This window comes from Podarcis gaigeae, assembly GCF_964106915.1.
Source record: "Podarcis gaigeae genome assembly, chromosome: 2".
NCBI classification, from domain to species: Eukaryota; Metazoa; Chordata; class Lepidosauria; order Squamata; family Lacertidae; genus Podarcis; species Podarcis gaigeae.
In genome coordinates this window covers 448502-469073 of record NC_139679.1, presented here as the reverse complement: position 1 = coordinate 469073, position 20572 = coordinate 448502, and the positions used below count along the sequence as shown (strand labels likewise).

General features: G+C 45.0%; 1 protein-coding gene, 1 long non-coding RNA gene and 1 pseudogene across 4 annotated transcripts in view; 2 read left to right on the top strand and 1 right to left on the bottom strand.

The window, feature by feature from the left end:
- Positions 1-8056, top strand: part of LOC310840082 (1-phosphatidylinositol phosphodiesterase-like) — a 30706-nt pseudogene extending 22650 nt beyond the window's left edge. Inside the window, exon 2 of the transcript XR_014568560.1 lies at positions 7107-8056. The product of XR_014568560.1 is annotated as a 1-phosphatidylinositol phosphodiesterase-like (transcript). The remainder of the gene's footprint in view (positions 1-7106) is intronic.
- Positions 8057-8116: 60 nt separating this feature from the next.
- LOC310836317 lies at positions 8117-19817 on the bottom strand. Of its 2 annotated transcripts, none has more exons than XR_014560003.1 (3): positions 18493-19817; positions 14130-14249; positions 8117-8157 (listed from the first exon to the last, which is right to left on the bottom strand). It is a non-coding gene; the product is annotated as an uncharacterized lncRNA (long non-coding RNA). The 2 variants fall into 2 exon arrangements; XR_014560004.1 differs by lacking the exon at positions 8117-8157 and adding an exon at positions 12925-13292.
- LOC310836310 (olfactory receptor 10K2-like) lies at positions 12875-18021 on the top strand. Its single transcript, XM_083721419.1, has 2 exons — positions 12875-12926; positions 15784-18021. Exon 2 carries the CDS (start codon positions 15823-15825, stop codon positions 16771-16773), a length of 951 nt encoding a protein of 316 aa, XP_083577545.1. The 5' UTR covers positions 12875-12926; positions 15784-15822; the 3' UTR covers positions 16774-18021.
- Positions 19818-20572: the final 755 nt, after the last annotated feature.

Genomic DNA, 20572 nt, shown 5'->3' with positions numbered 1-20572 from the left:
CATGGACACCCTCAGCTCCAAGAAGAAGAAGTTCACCTGGACGGACCAGGCGGAGCAGTCCTTTCAGAGACTCAAGCGTCTCTTCGCGTCCGAAGAACAGCTGCTACACGTCAACCCCAGCAAACCAATGAGGGTTGAAACGGACGCCTCGGACAGAGCGGTGGGGGCGGTCCTGCTGCAGCAAGATCCACGAGGGGACTGGAGGCCGTGCGCATTTTATTCCAGAAAACTCAGCAAGTCGGAACAGAACTACACCATCTGGGACAGTGAGTTGCTGGCCATTCATGCAGCCTTCAAAGCATGGCGGCACTTCCTCATCGGAGCCAAACGCACGGTGCAGGTCCGCACAGATCATAAGAACCTGGAGTACTGGCACACGGCGCGGTTCCTGAACCAGAGACACATCCGCTGGGCGGAGTTCTTTGTGGATTTCGACTTCAGGATAGAATACATCCCGGGAGACAGCAACGTCATGGCGGATGCGCTATCCAGGAAGCCGCAGTATCTCGAGGAAGCGGCACCGGTGGCGGCCAAGCACATTTTCGCACCGAAGGCGTGGGCGTGCGCTTCAGCTATCGTGGACCTGGACGCGGTACGTCGCGCGCTGCAGGTGGATTCGTTCGCACAATCCAAGATGGAAGAGGTACGAAGAGGCACTGCGAAGGACGACGAGTTCCAGATACGCGACGGATTGCTCATTCGCAAAGGGGCCCTCTACGTGCCGGGAGACGACCTCCGCGCGAAAGTGCTGCAGCAGTTACACGACGCGCCCAGCGCTGGGCATTTCGGCAAGGACAAGACGGCGGAATTAGTAGCCAGAGACTTTTGGTGGCCCAAGATGAGGGGAGAAGTCGCGGATTACGTCACTAGGTGTGACACATGCCAAAGGGCCAAACCAGTACACAGGCCGCCGGCGGGACTGTTGGAACCGCTACAGACGCCGCTCGGACCGTGGGAGAGAGTGGCCCTGGACTTTGTCACAGATCTGCCCAGTTCGCGAGGCAAAACAGCGGTACTCGTGGTAGTAGACCTGTTCACCAAGATGGCGCATTTCATTCCTTGCGCGAAGGTGGTCACAGCGGAACAGACAGCCAAGCTGTTCATAGACCACATCTTCAAGGTTCACGGCTTACCGCGGTCCATCCTGTCCGACCGGGGTCGTCAATTCATCTCGAGCTTTTGGCAGAAGCTGCTGGGCATCCTGAACGTCAAGATCAACTTAGCGTCGGCTCGCCACCCGCAGACCAACGGACAAGCGGAGAGGGTCAACGCCATCATGCAGCAGTACCTGAGATGCTACGCGAATCAACAGCCCGCGACCTGGGTGGACTACCTACCGCTGGCCGAGTTTGCCTACAACAACACGAAGCACGTGTCCACGGGAGTGACACCGTTCTTCGCCAACAATGGACGGCATCCCAGAACCTTCCCAGGATTAGAAAAAGTGGGGGAGGGGACACACAGGGAGCAGAGGCTTGGGCAGAGGAATTGCGGGAGGTCCACGAGCAGCTCCGAAGGAATTTAGAACTAGCAAAGCAAGCATACAAAGTGCAGGCAGACAGGCACAGGAGAGTCGGGGAAGACATCCAAGTGGGGGACTGGGTCTGTTTAGCAGCCCAGGCAGTGCCGGCCAGGACGTTAGCTAAGAAGAAGCTCAGACACAAACAGCTAGGGCCTTACCAAGTTGAGGCACAAATCAATCCGGTAGCCTTCCGGTTGACAATCCCGGAGGGCTCCAGAATGCACCCAGTCTTTCATAGATCAGTGCTCACACCCTACAAGGAACCCCACAGGTTCCAGGCACCAGAGAACGCACCAGACCCACCCCGCAAATCGCCAACAGGGGGGGTAGTCACCGAGAGCAGGGCCACTCAACGAGGTCACAGAGATTTTGGACTCGAGATGGGGGGAAGAGGGGGTTGAATATCTCCTCGCCAGGGAAGGTACCCCGGCCAGCACCAACAGCTGGGTACCGTACTACGCGGTGGAGGAGCACTACCTCAAAGAAGAGTTCCATGCACTCTTCCCACACAGACCTATGCCGGCAGATTATTTCAACGAATATCTCTTCACACCCACACTTTCAGCCAGCACGTTCCAGGGGTTCTCATCAGATGAGGAACCAGCACCCGACACACGCTCCCCGGAGGGATCACTCTCGGAGTCTGTTACAGACCGCTCTTATTGGTGGGACAATCAACCGGAGGTGGGGTGGAGCAGGGAACTGCTGAAGGGGCCTTGGCAGGCAGCATCCCCCGAGGCGACCGGGGGGGAGACGGACATGGACATGTTGGGGGAGGATCCCGGGTTCGAGCACAGCTGCAGAGAGATGGAAGCAGAGGAGATCGACGTCGACGAGCCCATTCCGGACTGGCCGGACCCAGCTGGCCAGCTGCACACCAGAGGGGAAGAACTGTATCCCGCACTCACCCCCACAACACTGGAGCACCCAGAACCCGCATTCGAAGAGGGGGAGGGGGGAAGGGGGGCTTCGAGGGGGGGGATGGATGTCAGGGGTTCAGGAGCAGAGGCACAGGGGAGAGAGGAAGTGGAGAGCGAAGGGGAACAATCCGAGGGCAGCGTAGGGGAGTATGACAGTGGGCCGAGAGATTCCATGAGCTTCTCCAGCGATTCGGAAGATTCCCAGAAGGGGGCACCGATGGCCAGGGCAAGGGGGGTCCCGGGAAGGACGCACCAGAAGCAAGGGGCCAGCGGCGACTCCCAAAGCAGCAGCTGGAGATCGGGACCAGCTTCCCCACCAGGGCGTAGCGGGGGGGAAGAGTCCCATGTGTCAGGGCCAGTTTCCCCTCCAGTGGCGAGAGAAGATGAGGCAGGGCTGACCACGCCCCTATCGCTGAGTGAGGGAACGGAGGGGAAGTCAGACCCAGCCAACCCCCCCGAAGGGGGAAGCAGCGACAGGAGTAGTGTAACGGTCAGGAGGAAGGTTGCCGGCTGGGCGCGCGCGCCAAGTTCAAATGTACAGGAGCGCGGGACAGCAGGGAGGTCGGATTGGGAGCCAGGTCCTAAAGCACGCCGGAAGCAGGGGGAAGAATCCGGGGAGTCAGCATCAGAAGAGTCCAGAAAGGGCGACACCCCAGCGGGCAGAAGGACCCAGAGGAGAAAGGAGCAGAGGAGGAGGTGGAGCAAGGCTAGGGTCTTGAACTGGTGTCGAGGGGGAGGAGATTCAGATGGAGCTTCAGCGGTCTAGGGTTGAGACGTAGAGCTGCACGCCGCGGCTTTGAAATGGAAACTGAACCTTAATAAAGACTTTTGTATACAGCAAGAACTGGCGTTGGTCCTTTGTGAGCTGGGATCTTGGGCAGCTCTGACAGAATCATAGAATCATAGAATCATAGAGTTGGAAGAGACCACAAGGGCCATCGAGTCCAAGCCCCTGCCAAGCAGGAAACACCATCACAGCACTCCTGACATATGGTTGTCAAGCCTCTGCTTAAAGACCTCCAAAGAAGAAGACCACCACACTCCTTGGCAGCAAATTCCACTGTCGTACAGCTCTTACTGTCAGGAAGTTCTTCCTAATGTTTAGGTGGAATCTTCTTTCTTGTACTTTGGATCCATTGCTCCGTGTCCGCTTCTCTGGAGCAGCAGAAAACAACCTTTCTCCCTCCTCTATGTGACATCCTTTTATATATTTGAACATGGCTATCATATCACCCCTTAACCTCCTCTTCTCCAGGCTAAACATGCCCAGCTCCCTTAGCCGTTCCTCATAAGGCATCGTTTCCAGGCCTTTGACCATTTTGGTTGCCCCCCTTTGGTTGCCTTTGGTTGCCTTTGTCCGTGTCCTTCTTGAACTGTGGTGCCCAGAACTGGACACAGTACTCTAGGTGAGGTCTGACCAGAGCAGAATACAGTGGCACTATTACTTCCCTTGATCTAGATGCTATACTCCTATTGATGCAGCCCAGAATTGCATTGGCTTTTTTAGCTGCCGTGTCACACTGTTGGCTCATGTCAAGTGGTCAACCAAGACTCCTAGATCCTTTTCACATGTACTGCTCTCAAGCCAGGTGGCACCCATCTTGTATTTGTGCCTCTCATTTTTTTTGCCCAAGTGCAATACTTTACATTTCTCCCTGTTAAAATTCATCTTGTTTGTTTTGGCCCAGTTCTCTAATCTGTCAAGGTCGTTTTGAAGTGTGATCCTGTCCTCTGGGGTGTTAGCCACCCCTCCAGTTTGGTGTCATCTGCAAATTTGATCAGGATGCCCTTGAGTCCATCATCCAAGTCGTTGATAAAGATGTTGAATAAGACCAGGCCCAAGACAGAACCCTGTGGCACCCCACTAGTCACTCTTCTCCAGGATGAAGAGGAACCATTGATGAGCACCCTTTGGCTTCGGTCAGTCAGCCAGTTACAAATCCACTGAGTGGTAGAATAGTCAAGACCGCATTTTACCTGCTTCTTTACAAGAATATCATGGGGCACCTTGTCAAATGCCTTGCTGAAATCAAGGTAGGCTACATCCACTGCGTTCCCTTCATCTACCAGGCTTGTAATTCTGTCAAAAAACGAGATCAGGTTGGTCTGACATGACTTATTTTTCAGAAATCCATGTTGACTATTGGTGATCACAGCATTCCTTTCTAGGTGCTCACAGACTGTTTGCTTAATGATCTGCTCCAGAATCTTCCCTGGTATTGATGTCAGACTGACTGGGCGGTAATTATTTGGGTCCTCTCTTTTCCCCTTTTTGAAAATAGGGACAACATTTGCCCTCCTTCAGTCTGCCGGGACTTCGCCTGTTCTCCAGGAATTCTCAAAGATGACTGCCAGTGGTTCTGAGATCACATCTGCCAGTTCTTTTAATACTCTTGGATGCAGTTCACCTGGCCCTGGAGACTTGAATACATCTAGACTAGCCAAGTATTCTTGTACTATCTCCTTAGTTATTCTGGGAGAAGACTGAGGCAAAGAAGGCATTGAGGAGTTCAGCCCTTTCTGTGTCCCCTGTTTGCATTTCACCATCTTCTCCTCTGAGTGACCCCACTGTTTCTTTGTTCTTCCTTTTGCTACGAACATACCCATAAAAGCCTTTTTTGTTGCTTTTAACCTCTCTAGCAAGCCTGAGTTCATTCTGTGCTTTAGCTTTTCTGACTTTGTGTCTACACATGCTGGCTATTTGTTTGAATTCCTCTTTGGTGGTTTCCCCCCCTTTTCCATTTTTTGTACACATCCTTTTTTAATCTTAACTCAGTTAAAAGTTCTTTAGATAGACACCCTGGCTTCTTTAGGCACCTTCCATGTTTCCGTCTCATTGGTATTGCCTGAAGTTGTGCTTTTACTATCTCCCTCTTAACAAACTCCCAGCCATCATGAACTCCCTTTCCTTTTAGTATTACTGTCCATGGGATCTCACCCAGCACTTCCCTAAGTTTTATGAAGTCGGCTTTCTTAAAGTCAAGAAATTGAGTCCTAGTATGCTTGGCTGCTCCTTTCCGCTGTATAGTAAACTTCAGAAGAGCATGATCACTCGCGCCTAATGATCCTTCCACTTCTACCCCACTAACCAGGTCATCAACATTGGTTAGGACCAGATCTAAAATGGCTGTTCCTCTTGTTGCTTCTCCCACTTTCTGGACAATGAAGTTGTCTGCAAGGCCAGTGAGGAATCTGTTTGACCTTATGCTCTTGGCTGAGTTTGACATCCAACAAATATCCGGGTAATTGAAGTCCCCCATTACTACTATCTCCCTTCCTTTTGCATGCTTGGCCATCTGTTCCAGGAAGGCATCATCTATGTCCTCCGTTTGACTTGGGGATCTATAGTAAACTCCCACAATGAGGTCCCTGTTATTCTTCTCTCCCTTAATTTTGACCCAAATGCTCTCACTTTGGCTTTGAGGTTTTAAATCTTGGATCTCTTCACAGGTATACATATCCCTGACATATAACGCCACACCTCCTCCTCTCTTGTCTGGTCTGTTTCTCTGAAATAGATTGTATCCCTTCATTTTTACATTCCAATTGTGGGACGTATCCCACCAGGTTTCTGTGATGCCTATTATGTCATATTTAGTTCGCTGTACCAAGAGCTCAAGCTCATCTTGTTTATTTCCCATGCTTTGCGCATTAGTGTACAGACATTGAAGTCCATTAATCATTCCCCCGTGTCTCTTATTTAAGGATTTTTTCCTACCACCACTAGGTTTGCGTGCTGTTTGCTCCATTTGGTCTATGACATTTAGATGATCATCTTCATCAATTGATAGATTCCTACCTTCAGGAGCACTGTCTCCCTCCCCCACATTAGTCAGTTTAAAGCCCTCCTGTTCATGGGGTTATTCACCCACGCACCTACCCATCAACCTCCCAGATATAAATGAGGAAGAGGGCATTTATGTGGGGGTGGACGTGCTCTGCAATGGCCTACCCACTGGAAATAAGGGGTGCACCAACTTTTATACAATATCAGTGTATGCTGAAAACTTCCTTGTTCATCTTGGTCTTTGCTAGCTGTTGATGCTAGCTGCTGTAGAATTGTTAATGAGAGCTTGTTGGGACTTGATTGTGACTGTATATTTTAAAAATTGTATTTGTACTGTTTATACCATAATACAACACACTGAATAACTTGAATTTGGTATGTACGCGTATATTCTCTCTGTGTGTATGTTGTTGTTTTTATGTAGACACACAGAGACAGACAGAGACATTCGTTTCTCAAGTTCTCAGCTGCCTTATATTACTACAGGAAGTGGTAAAGCTACGATGTTTTCTATCCCTTGCAGGAAAGTTCATTTTCACCATGGAGACTGAAAATCAGGAGCAGACGGAGGCATTTGACAACACTCCATGGCCCACTGTTACCCTCCCTGACTGGATGTCAGATATGACAGTTTGATTCCCTCCCCCTCTTTCTTTTTCTTTTTCTTTTTCCTTTCCTCTCCTGTGAAGAGGCTGCATCCTAATGTTTTAATGTTGTATCTTAATCTTTTAAATTGTATTTTAATCAACTTGTTTTTATTATTGGTTGTTAGCCACCCTGTCTTGGCTGGGGAGGGTGGGGCATGTATAAACAAACAAGCAAACAAACAAACAAACAAACAAACAAACAAACAAACAAACAAACTTCTCCTTTCCAGAGTCTCAATCCCTGGTACCCATGATTCCATGAGTCTCCTTGGTGACTTGAAGATCCACTGTCAGAGCTGGCCTCTCAAAGCTCAGCTGGCTGCTGGCATGCACTTTCTGGACATCCGCTGCAAACTAGAAGTGGCCATTTTCTTATCTACCATGTCAACACTTTCCAGGAGGCTGATTTTTCTGAAGTTCTGAACAAGACATTGAGCTTCCTCAGGGACCACAAGCAGGAGACTGTACTTATGAGGGTCAAAGAGGAACTCCCAATTATTCCCAAAGAAGACTTTGCCCCCTGTTTGCAGCAGTATTTGGATGAAGAAGGCCAGGGCTGTGTTTAGATGAAGGAGGCCATTCCCACCTTAGGCCAGGCATGAGGCAAGGTGGTCCTCTTGAGGAACTGGAGAAAGAGGTGTTGGGAGTGCTGTATGAGGAACTAAGTGTTGGTGATGCCTGGGACGTTTTCTCTGCAGAGCGCAAATGGGACCGGGTCAAGGAGCACCTTAATGCAGCAGCCAATGGTGACCAAGCTGTCATACACCTTACCTATTGCTCTGGTAATGGGCTTTTCACCAACCCTGAGGAACTAGCCAAATAAATCAATCCACTCTGCTATGAACACCTGAGGGCTCAGGCTGTGGAAGTTGTGTGCTGGGGTGTGGTGATAATGGATTTTTCTGGTACAGGACTGATTCGCACCATTGTGGAGAGTAATTTGGAGATGGGGAGTGGCCACACAACCACTTAGCTTGGTAGAGGTTAGTTTTTGTTAAGAGATGTACTAAGGAAGCCAAGTTAAGGAGAGCCTAATCTATAATCACAGATATTTGTAGGCAGGTTGTTATTACCTAGTGGTGTCCAAAATCACTTTGTTTTGTCCATTATTCCTTTACTACTGACTAGACCATTTGACTTTGTTCTGTTTGCCAGCATGAAGTTCAGTGAAGTGTTTCAAGAGGAGTGAGACCAGAGCTCAGTGATAGTCCATGCTTTGCACGCAGATGTTATCAGGTTAAATCTCTGGCATTTCCAGACAGAGTCCAGAAAGAGCCCTGTCTGTTAAAAAGAAATGCACATGAAAAGTCATATTTCTATACATATAATAACAATCTAAGAATGTTGTCACACTGCAGTTCACTTGGCCAATGACAGAGGGTGCTGTTGTCATACTGTAGTATCGCAACAGCTCAGCAGTAACAGCAGAGAGGACGGGGGGGGGGGGGCTTTCTCCTCTTCATTTCACTCTCCCCCACTGATGACATGCTGATCCTTTCAATCTTAGACATCAGAAATTAAAATGTTGACTCCAAGGTGGATGAGACCTTCCCCTTTCCACCTCATGCTGCTGCCACTGTCACTCCAGAGCCAGTGGTTGGCTGCCACTTCTGGGTGCTTTCCATGTCCCTTTCCATCTCATGCCATTGTGGCCTATGGCAGGGGTGGGGAATGAGGGACAGAAAGTCTTTCCTCACATTCACCACCCCATCACTTCTGAGCTGCCTTTCTGCTGCACTTAGCAGCACCAACTTGTCTGTGGTCAAGCGGAATGCAGTGTGGTGACATTCTTAGTTTTTTATTATATGCAGTGCTTTTTATTGGGGGGGTTGCAGGGGTACGCATACTCCTAAACATTTTGTGAATCTTTGTATTTTTGTCCATTTGTTCAGTGATGTAGGTAGCCACTTGAGTGCTGGGGGCGGTGCACGTGTCCTGCAGTCGGGAATGGGGCGTGCTGCGTGGAGCCTCTCTGCCGCCTCCCCCTCAGCTGTAGGGCAGCTGAGGGAGAGGCAATGGGCAGATGCAAACACCATGTTGCAGGCCCTTTTTTAAAAAAAAGCCACTCAGATTTTTGTCACTTTGTCACCCCCCTCAGAGATGACACCTGGGGCAGACCGCACCCCTGCACCCCCTTCCTCTGCCACTGCATTTACTGTATTTATTTCCCCCAATTTGAACTATAAAATGGTGGTTTTCTAGAGTCAAAATGAGAGTACCCCTAAACATTGTTTTATAGAAAAAAGGCACTGAAAAAAGGCACATATGAATTTCCATGTGAATTTTAAGTTTGGTTTTTTTGGTTTTTTTACAAGTTAATGAAGAAACTGGACAGAATGCATTTAGGAATATATGCATGAAAAAGTGGCATGGATCAGAAATGGTCTGATGCCTTATTATTCACTCTGCTCTAGCCAATCTAGGGAGTCAGTTGGGCTACAGTCCACATTGTAAGAAACTCAATGGGACATGTATATTTTGCTGCATATGTACTTGTAGTCCAGGTTTAAGATATTAGCTGAGGCTAGGGATGGATCAGTTTATCCCCCCACTCCCCCACCCTGACCTTGAAACAAGATTTGTTTTTACTTAAGATTTTCATAATGCAACAAGTTAAGCAGTTTTTGAGTAAATTATATAAAACAACTAGTTTTACAGCATCCCATAAGAGAAAAGAAAGCAGGACTTGAACTTGCTATGCTACATTCTTACTATCATATAATACTGAGTCATGCTCAAGGTTCTCGTATTAATTTACTTTAAAAAAAAAAGATATTTGTTGAAATTTTATAGACAGAAAAAGGTTACAGAATAAAAAAGAGAAAAAAATGAAAATAAGAAGCAAAGTTACAAAATACAAGTTAACAAATACAAAATACATAATATATATATATATATATATATATATAGATAGATGAAAAATAAAAAACATTAAAAACAAATCAATCTTTTCATGTCTTATATTTCATTTACTTATTTCCCTGACCTCCTCACGCCTCCCTTTTTTGTATTCCAGTTCACATGGTTAATTCAACAGATCCTTACCCTCTTTGTTTTTATCTTAATTTTATATCTTAACATATTGAGCCTCATGTTGTCATCTAATTATCAATCCATTTTTACATATTCTTTTAACTTTGTTGCTAAAGCCGTCTCATTTCAATTCTACATCATTTTAACATTCATTAATTTTACAATGTTTCTCCAAATAGTCTTTAAATTTCTTCCAATCTTCTCCCACCAACTCTTCTCCCTGGTCTCGGATTCTGCCAGTCATTTCCGCCAATTCCATATAGTCTATCACCTTCATCTGTCATTCTTCCAAGGTGGGTAGATTTTGTGTCTTCCAATACTTTGCGATGAGTATTCTTGCTGCTGTTGTTGCATACATAAAGAAAGTTCTATCCTTCTTTGACACCAATTGGCCGACCATGCCCAAGAGAAAGGCCTCTGGTTTCTTCAGGAAGGTATATTTAAAAACCTTTTTCATTTCATTATAGATCATCTCCCAGAAAGCCTTAATCTTTGGGCATGTCCACCAAAGGTGAAAGAATGTACCTTCATTTTCTTTACATTTCCAACACTTATTATCGGGCAAATGATATATTTTTGCAAGCTTGACTGGTGTCATGTACCACCTGTATATCATTTTCATAATATTCTCTCTTAGGGCATTACATGCCGTGAATTTCATACCTGTGGTCCACAACTGTTCCCAGTCAGCAAACATTATGTTATGTCCAATGTCTTGTGCCCATTTAATCATAGCAGCTTTAACCGTTTCATCCTGAGTATTCAATTTCAACAGCAAATTATACATTCTTGATAATATCTTAGTTTTGGGATCTAACAGTTCTGTTTCCAATTTTGATTTTTCCACCTGGAAACCATTTTTTTTGTCCAAGTTATAAACCTCCCTTATTTGATAATAATGAAGCCAGTCTCGCACTTTATCTATTTCTCAAAACTCTGCAATTTCAGTTTGTCAGCCTCCTATTCCAAGATCTCCCAATATTTTGGCCATTTGGCCTCCATATTGAGCTTTTTCTGAGCCTTTGCTTCCATCGGTGATAGCCACCTTGGGGTTTTATTTTCAAGTAAATCTTTATATCTTGTCCAGACATTAAACAATGCTCTTCTGACAATATGGTTTTTAAATGCTTTGTGTGCTTTAACCTTGTCATACCACAGATATGCATGCCACCCAAAAACATTATTGAAACCTTCTAAATCCAAAATGTGTGTGTTCTCAAGAAGCAGCCATTCTTTCAACCAGCAAAATGCTGCTGATTCATAATAGAGTTTAAGGTCTGGCAGGGCAAATCCACCTCTATCCTTTGCATCAGTTAATATTTTAAATTTTATTCTGGGCTTCTTGCCCTGTCAGACAAATCTAGAAATGTCTCTCTGCCACTTCTTGAAACAGTCCATTTTGTCCAAAATTTGCAATGATTGAAATAAAAATAACATTCTTGGCAATACATTCATCTTTATAACAGCAATTCGACCAAACAAGGAAAGCTTCAAATTTGACCATATTTCAAGATCCTTTTTCACTTCTGACCAACATTTCTCATAGTTATCTTTAAATAAATTTAAGTTCTTAGCGATCATGTTAACCCCCAGGTATTTTACTTTCTTAACCAGTGTTAAACCTGTCTCCTTCTGAAACCTCTCTTTCTCAATCGGTGTTAAGTTTTTCTCGAGAACCTTAGTTTTTAATTTGTTCAACTTAAATCCTGCCACTTGACCAAATTCCTGAATCAATTCTAATACTCTTTTAGTACTAGATTCTGGCTCCTGTAATGTCAATACTAAGTCATCTGCAAACGCTTTAAGTTTGTACTGTTTAGCTCCGACCTTTGATCAGATGGTCCCTTCTAATCATGTTTAGCAAAACCTCCAGGACCGAAATGAAAAGCAATGGGGAAATTGGGCAGCCTTGTCGTGTCCCTTTCTCCATCTTAAATTCTTCTGTCACCACGTTGTTAACTATCAATTTGGCATTTTGTTCTGAGTAAATTGCACCTATACCATTTTCAAAACCTTGACCAACCCCCATCCCCTGAAGATTTTTCTTCATAAAACTCCAAGAAATATTATCAAAAGCTTTCTCCGCATCAACAAATATCAAAACTGCTTTAGTGTTGATGTTCACTTGTAGCTTCTCTAAAATATTAATTATGTTTCTCGTGTTGTCAGACAAGTGTCTATCTGGGAGAAAGCCAGCTTGGTCTTTGTGTATCTCTTCAACTAGTACTTTTTTCAGTCTTTTAGCCAGAATATCTGCAAAAATTGTGTAATCCACGTTAAGCAGGGATATGGGGGTTCTCGTATTAATTTACAAGGCCCTTAACAACTTGGGTCCAGGAGACCTTGAAGACCACTTGACTTCTCATATCCCAAACTAATCATGACAGAAGTCACTTTTAGAGGGCCCACAAGGCTTGGTCACACAGCTTGCCTCCACGAGGAGCTGTGTTTGGTACTGTTGACCCAATTCTGTGGAATTCTCTCCCACCCGAGACCAGACACGCCCCCTGTTGATCTGCTGGCATGTGATGAACATCTTTTTTTATCTCAGCAGGCATTTAAAGCAAATTTTATGATTTTATAGTTAGTTTTATTTTTCTTTGTTTCTTTTTAACATCAGAGAGTGGCTGTGGTGTTAAGCAGTAAATGAATTGTTGAAATAGAATAAAATAATTCTTTTGGCGAGAGAGACATTTTATCTCAGCCTAAGTTATTCACCTTCAGCAGCATGCATCCTGTTCCTATTTTCCTTCTGGACTTCTGATGCAAAAGGCTGGCAAGATCTCCCTGAGGACCAAACAAACCTATAAATGGCTCAGATAGCTATTCCATCTCTGCCAGCACCACCTGCTAGTGATGCATGTTCAGATTACAGCAAGCCTTCCTATCTGACCACCTAGACTTATGAATAAACATATTCGGCATGAGAAGAGAAGTTTGTAGTTGCTGATTCTTGATCGAAAAAATGTCCAAATTTCTCAGAAAAAGAATAACGAAACAAATCAGACTTCTGACAGGTAAGGAATTGCAGGGTTTTAAAGTTCTAAAGCAGGACAATGTTTCACAGGAACATAGGAAAGGCCAGAGCACACAGAGCCAGACCATTAGCCAATCTACTTCAGTACTGTAGCCATTGACTGACAGCAGTTCTCTACCATTTCAGGCAGGGTTCTCTCCCAGTCCTTCCTGGATGTGTTGGGGACTATTCTGGGACATTTCAGATTCAAAGCAGATGCTCTACTAATGAGCTACAATCCTTCCTCTTTTCAGCTGCAGGAGTTGAGAATCATAAGCTACAGATAGACTTTGCAGAGACCATTTTTCAGAATGGTCCTTTTTTGAGCCTCTCTTACTTTACTATGTTAAACTCTTCTGATAGTTGCCTGGAAGGGAAAGCAGAGAAAAAATGTGTTTGTATTGCAAACTGGGTTGAAGCAAGATCCACTTTGTGAGAATGCCTGAAAGATATTCAAGGCAGCCTTTCCCAGCTTGAGGCCAACCAAATGTTTTGGACACCAGGTTGAGGGAGCTGGGGCTAAGGATTTGCATAGCCAAGCAACAATGGTGGGAATGGAGAGGGAATGCAGGAGCATACAGTTCCAAGAATTTCTTTTCAGAGCCAGTGTAACTGATGGACTCTCCTTAGTCTGGCAAGTGAATGTGGTGCAAATAAAGTTTTCAAGTTGTGACAGATTTGCATAGAGGAAGCTGAAGAATGAGGACAATAAACCGAAGCTGGATGGGGGGGGTTTTCCTACATCTACGCTTTAAATGTCAAAACTTCTTTGCAGGATTGCTTCCATTTCTAATTAAAAGCTGAAGGCTGCTCTTTATCTGGATGAAGAGTTAGCTGGACCTCTGTAGCAGTTTTGTGACAGTCATCCTAATGAACTGGATATTATGCTATGGTGTCCTGATGCTCTTTGAGGAAGCTGCATGTTCTATAATGAAATATATAGAACACTTAACTTAAAAAAACCCCTCTGGGTGGGTTACACACATGCAGATGTACATGCACACACTTGTGTGTGTATGTAATAAATGCAAAAAATAAACAAAGCTGCCTGCGTTTTTGGACTTTCCTTGGAGACATGGCTAGGGAACTTCTTTTGCAGGCACGTCTCTGTGACACACTTCAAAACTGACCACTGCATAGATCTATAACACCTGTCATACCTCTCCACTGGTTATTTATTTATGTATTTACATTTATATCTCACCTTTCTTCCAAGGAGCTCAAGGTGGGGAACAGGCTTCTCCCTCTCTCCATTCTCACATCAAAGCCACTCATTGAAGCAGGTTATGCTGAGAGATAGTGGGAGCAGTAAGATTGCTACAACCTGCAATAATCAACCACTTCTTTAAAAAATCCAAAAATACGCAGCCCTTACTCTGTTGTTGTGGGGATCTCATACATCCTACTTAAACAAACGTCCAAATGTCTAGGTGAGTTATTTTTATAGGACAGGAATATAGGAAGTTGTCTTCTACTGAGTCAGACAAGTACTGTTTACAGCAGGGCTTCCCAAACTGAGGTCTGTTGACCACCAGCCATCTATGAGCTTCATTCAGATATTCTGTGACATATCTGTAAAGATACAATTAAAAAACTATACCACATCTAGTAGAATACATTACAATTGCCATAATGGGCAGAAAAATAATTAAGGCTCTATGGAGATAAATGTGTACAACTTTGGTTGGTGTGGCTCTCCAAAGTTTCAGGTAGGTGTCTTGCCTAGCCTTAACTGCAGATGCCAGGGATTTCAACTGGGATCTTCTGCATTCAAAGCAGATGCTCTACCAACTAGTGTTTTTGTTTCAGAAGAACCACTTCCAGACTCTGTGTGCAGGGGGATTCCCTTTGCATTGAGGCCATGAAGCTGCCTTGTACTGAGGTAGTACATAGGAAGCTGCCTTGTACATAGGAAGCTGCCTTGTACTGAGTCACACCATTGGTCCATCTAGCTCGGCATCACCCACTCTGGCTGGCAGCAGCTCTCGAGGGTTTCAGAGAGCAGACATTCTTAGCCCCATCTGGAGAATGAACATTGAACCTTCTGCTTGCAGAGCAGATGCTCTACCACTCAGCAAAGAGTCACATGATCTGGTGCTAAGCTCCCAGTTCAGGTCAGGGTGCCATGCTAGTGTCCTGCTCCAAATCCACCCCCATCCCAGCTTTTATGTGGCCTCTAGGATGCTGTTTGCAGTAAAGAAATACTGCCAACCAACTCATACTGTTGTTTGTTATTTTAGTGGGTTTTTTGCAACACTGTGTTTTTAGTCTGTATAGTGCAATATCTTATATAAAAGTGAATATTCAAAGGAAGGAAGGAAGGAAGGAAGGAAGGAAGGAAGGAAGGAAGGAAGGAAGGATCTGGGGAAGGGAAGTGATTTTTGGCAGGAAACAGTTGTGGGTACCAATCTGGGTTGTGAGCATGGTACTAGGTCAGGGTTCCAGCTGGCTGATTTCCCTTCAAAATAAGTGGCCAGTTTAAGCTCCCACCACCACCCCGCCTTAGGTTTGAATAATATCACATACCATTTGGTACATGGTTTTCCTCTCCGCCCTCCAAAAACCACTACCACCACCAAAAAACCCAAACTGACTTCCAAATTGCAAAAAGGGGAAAGCGCATGTAAACATTGTAGCAACTGATGATCTGGATGTCTCTGCTAGGGATGTCACCCAATGATAATGAAATCTTACCTGACTCATCAAATTTGTCTTAACTGATTAACTGATCAATTAAAACTGCATACATTTACTTTTGACTAAAAGAGTAGTTTCAAAGGCAATCTTTTCATCTTTGCCTGTTGCCTCTTGCTAATATTATCCTGTCTTTATTTTATCTTTGTTTCACTCTTGTACAGACTGACAGCAAGCACTGCCTGACAACTATGTAACCTAGGATGGAGCAACATGGGCAGAACAAAAGCCTGGGTGCTGATTTTTTCATGCTGGGATTCAGCACCAATGCAACTTTGCAGTCTCTGTTTTTTGCCTTGTTCCTTGCCATGCATCTTATCACACTGTCGGGACATTTGGCCATTGTGGTCATAACCTTAGTTGACCCTGCCCTCTACACCCCCATGTATTTTTTTCTGCGCAACCTGTCTTTCATTGAGGTCTGTTACACTCTGGTCATTGTACCCAAAATGTTGGCCAACCTCTTGGCCAAGAGCAGAAGAGTCCCATTGACTGCGTGTGCTGCTCAGATGTATTTCTTCATTGCCCTGGGGGGCGCTGAGTGTTTTCTGTTGGCCGTGATGTCCTATGACAGATATGTGGCCATATGCAACCCATTGCGCTACACTCTTATCATGAGCAGGAATCTCTGCATGCGACTCTTGGTGGTAGCCTGCGCCAGTGGATTCACAATCTCACTGGGACTTACCATGCTGATTTTCAGCCTACCCTTCTGTGGCTCACATGATATCAACCACTTCTTCTGTGATATTCCACCTGTGCTGTACCTGGCCTGTAGTGACACACATTTCAATGAAGTGGCTGTGTTCCTTGTCTGCATGATGATCTTGCTCATTCCATTCCTGCTTATTCTCATTTCCTATGCATTCATAGCCAATTCCATCTTCAGGATCAAATGTTCTGAAGGCCGGAAGAAGGCCTTCTCCACCTGTTTTGCTCACCTGATTGTGGCCGTGCTCCACTATGGCTGTGCCATCTTCATTTACATCCGCCCTAAAGCTAGCTACTCCCTAGAGCAGGACAAGGTGGTGTCTTTGATCTACACCAATGTCACACCCATGCTGTACCCCATGATTTACAGCCTCAGAAACAAGGAGGTCAGGGGAGCATTCTGGAGAATATGGGAAAGGAAATTCCTTTCCACTAAAAATTAAAGGGGCATATGCATCTTCACTTTGAAAGATTGCATGGAAGGGTTAGGGAACTGTATGGGATAGGTCCATCCAGTGCTATTGCTGTGACCCACAGCCATGTTCTCAGCCAGTTCCCACATGTCTAACTCATATCTGACGATGTGTGCTGTTGCATGTCTTCATCCCCATCTTTCAGCCCAGACACTGAGGTCCAGCTCTGAGGGCCTCTGGTAATTCCCTCATGGCAAGAAGTGAAGTTACAGGGAACCAGGCAGAAGGCCTTCTTGGTAGTGACACCCTCCCTGTGGAATGTCCTTCCACCAGATGTGAAGGAGATGAGTAAAATAAAACCCTGGATTTGTTGCGCCAGAGTAAAAGAGTGCTTTAGTCCACTTTCATTATGTAAACCTAAATTTCTGTTATGCATTTGAATCCCTCCCCCCAAATACTCCCAATTGGGAGGCGGCCACTATCAGTACATGGATCTAGGTAGCTGATCTTTACATGCCAAACCTGCCATTTAGGATTAGGAAATTTTAACCTTTTCACATTTCCTTCCCTTTGAGACTTATGAGATAGAATAATAGAATCATGGAAGGCACCCCAAGTGTAATCTAGCCCAACCCCCTGTAATACAGGAATCTGATCTTAAGCATTCATGTCAGATGGCCATTCAACCTCAGTTTAATAACGTCCAAGAAGGGAGTGTCCACGACCTCTCATGGGAGTCTATTCCACTGCTGAACAACTCTTACTGTCAGAAGGTTTTTCTGAATGTTTAGTTGGAATCTCCTTTCTTGCAACTTGAAGCCATTGGTTTGAGTCCTACCCTCTGTCAGGGATTGGACTCCAGGGAACAAAATGGAGGAGAAATGGTGACCACCACCACCACCCATTCTCCTGACACTGCAGAAGAAGAGGAATGCAGCAGGGGTTTGAAGAAGGTCACACCTCAGAGTTCGTAAAAAAAAAAAAGAGTTGGAAAGTGTTAGGAGAAGGGGAGGGGGGCAGAGCCAGGGGAGATAGAGACAGAGCAGCCAGCTGACACATTGTCGCTGGAGAGTATTGTTGAAATTCATAGTCTATGTGCAGCTTGGCAAGTGAGCAATTAGTGTCTCAAAAGCAGGCTAGGGAGACGGAGCACAGAAGAAATCTGCCTAAAGATAAGAGGACCCAGTAATAGCTCTGTGATCGGCTGAGGTCTCTCATATAGGCAGCATGACCTATGACACTAGTTGTGAGTGGCGTGTGCTGGTGTGTTAGTAGTATTCTGAGAGTTAAGAAGTCGTGTTTGTATCTAGTAAATTGTATATAGCTTGTGGTTACTGCTATGTAAATAAACTACAATAATCAAGTTACTAGTCATCAGTCTTTGTTCCTGATCATCGTTCCTGACTGAGCAATCTCAAGAGTTGTCTAAGAAAAGCTGCAATACTCTGCTAAGCTCTGCTAACAGGCGAAAGCACTTCACCAGTTCGCAGGCTTTAAAGTTTTTGTGGGAATGTTCAGGGATGCAGGAGAGGATATATTGTGTGATTATATCCTTATCCAACTTGTGTTAAAAAGTTCCTAATATCAGCAGAGTGAAACATTCCCCTTTATCTTAAGTTTGCAACGGTAGCGTTTGCTCAGGTTTGCTAGAACCTCCATAATAATCATCTGGTAATTTCCCCTTTATTCCCTCTTAAAATACAAGACACGACACAGTCTTTTACAAAAGTATAAAAAGAGTTTACTCACATTCTGTTCACATCAGATCCCAGAAAGGCAGACAGCTTAATAAAGTAATATACATTTGGATTCTATCTTATAAGAAGATAGTCCCTTTGTCCTCTCTTGGCTGGGAGCCAAGAGGGCATCTTTAGATGTTGCTTCTTCGAAGGAAGAGAAGAGAGAGAGAGATGGCTGCCCCTGCCCTGTGCTTTTGTCATTACCTGCACAGGTGAGGCCACACCCACCTCTAGTCACATGTGGAGGAAGTCTGTCCCAGGAAGTTTACCTGCTGGCTGGACAAACATCCCTCCCCATGTCTAAACATGTACACTCTAGGAATGTTGTAATTGACTGCTCTTGTGTTTTACATCCCACATACCCCTTCTCAGGCAATACAACATGCACAAAACGTAAATAACTTTATTCAACCACCCAGAGTCTCAGCTTGACACGTAGGTTCTGGAAACTCTCTCTTGGTAGGGGCTTTGTCAGGATGTCAGCAGTCATCTCTTCGGTGCTGCGATAAGACAGTTCCACAAGTCCATCCTGGATCATCTGGCGTATATAATGGTATTTCACCCCAATGTGTTTTGTTCTGGCCAGGAACCTCTCACTCTGCGTCAGCTTCAGGCAACTCTGATTGTCCTCTAGTAAGCTGACAGGTTCTTTTCTTACAACCCAAAGTCCTTGATGAGTTGATCGAGCCAGGCAATCTCTCTGCACGCTTCTGTTGCTGCAACGTATTCTGATTCTGTGGAAGATAATGCTACACAGCTCTGTTTATATCTGCCCCATGCAACAGGTCCATCCCCAAACATAAAAACACGACCACTTGTTGATTTATAGTCAGCATTATCCCCAGCCCAATCTGCATCAGTATACCCAACCAACTTAGGGTCTCTGACGGCTGGTAACCTTAATTTACAATTCATGGTACCCTTCAAATACCACACCACCCTCTTTACACCTGCCCAATCATGCTCAGTGGGAGAATTCACTTTTCTGCTAAGAATCTCCACAGCATTAGCTAAGTCAGGTCTACATGTGGTAACTAAATACAAAAGTTTACCAATCGCCAACCTGTATTCACTGTTGTCTGGCAACCGCTTCAAATCCTGCTGATTCTTCAAGAAGTCAGTAGCCATTGGTGTAGCAACTGGGTGTGCGTCTTGCATCTGCATGCATTCAATCAGCTCATGGATCTTTTGTCTCTGGCTGAGAAGAAATGAGCCATCCTCTTCTCTTTCCACTTGGATCCCGAGGTAGTACTGGACATCTCCTAGCTCCTTGACCTCCACCTCTTTGCTAAGGTGTTTTACTTTCTGTGCATAATCTCTTTCAATTGCTGTGGCAATAATCAGGTCATCAACAAATGCTAGGATATATGAGAATTGTCCATTATTTGACCTACTGTACAAGCACTTGTCAGCGTTGCCTTGCTTGTACCCAAGTTGTGTCAGCATTTTATGCAACTTCTAGTTCCAGGCTCTAGCAGCCTGCTTAAGTCCATAAAGTCCTTTCTGCAGTTTACATACTAAATGTGCCTCATGTGGTTTTACAAAACCTTTGGGCTGTTTCATATAAATTTCCTCAGAAATCTGCCCGTGAAGAAAAGCAGTAGCAATGTCAATGTGTTTCACCCTCATTTGCTTGGAGGCTGCAATGCTCAAAAGCATTCTTACGCTGCTGTACCTCACGTTTGGTGCAAAAACTTCATCATAGTCTTCACCAAAACGTTGTGAAAATCACTGTGATACAAGTCTAGTTTTGTAGCGCTGCACTTCTCCTTCTGACCCCTTCTTAACCTTGAAAACCCATTTACTGCCAATGGCCTTCTTATCAGGAGGCAGCTCAGTGAGTGTCCAGGTCTTGTTTTGATGCAGTGCATCCATCTCTCTTTTTTTTAAATTAATTTTTTATTGATTTTCCAACACAGATTAAAAAACAACAACACACACACATAAACAAACAAAACATATAAACATGTATAATTTCAAGACCTCTTTTTTCATTAACCTTGCTTCCCGGACTTCCCCTTACCTCCCCTTTTCTGCATCCCTGTTTTAAATTTCTTCAGCAACCCCTCACACCAATTAACTGATTACTT

What these genes read in the sequence shown, in the direction of transcription:
- LOC310836310 (XM_083721419.1), top strand. Translation starts at nt 15,823, where the DNA reads ATGGAGCAACATGGGCAGAACAAAAGCCTGGGTGCTGATTTTTTCATG.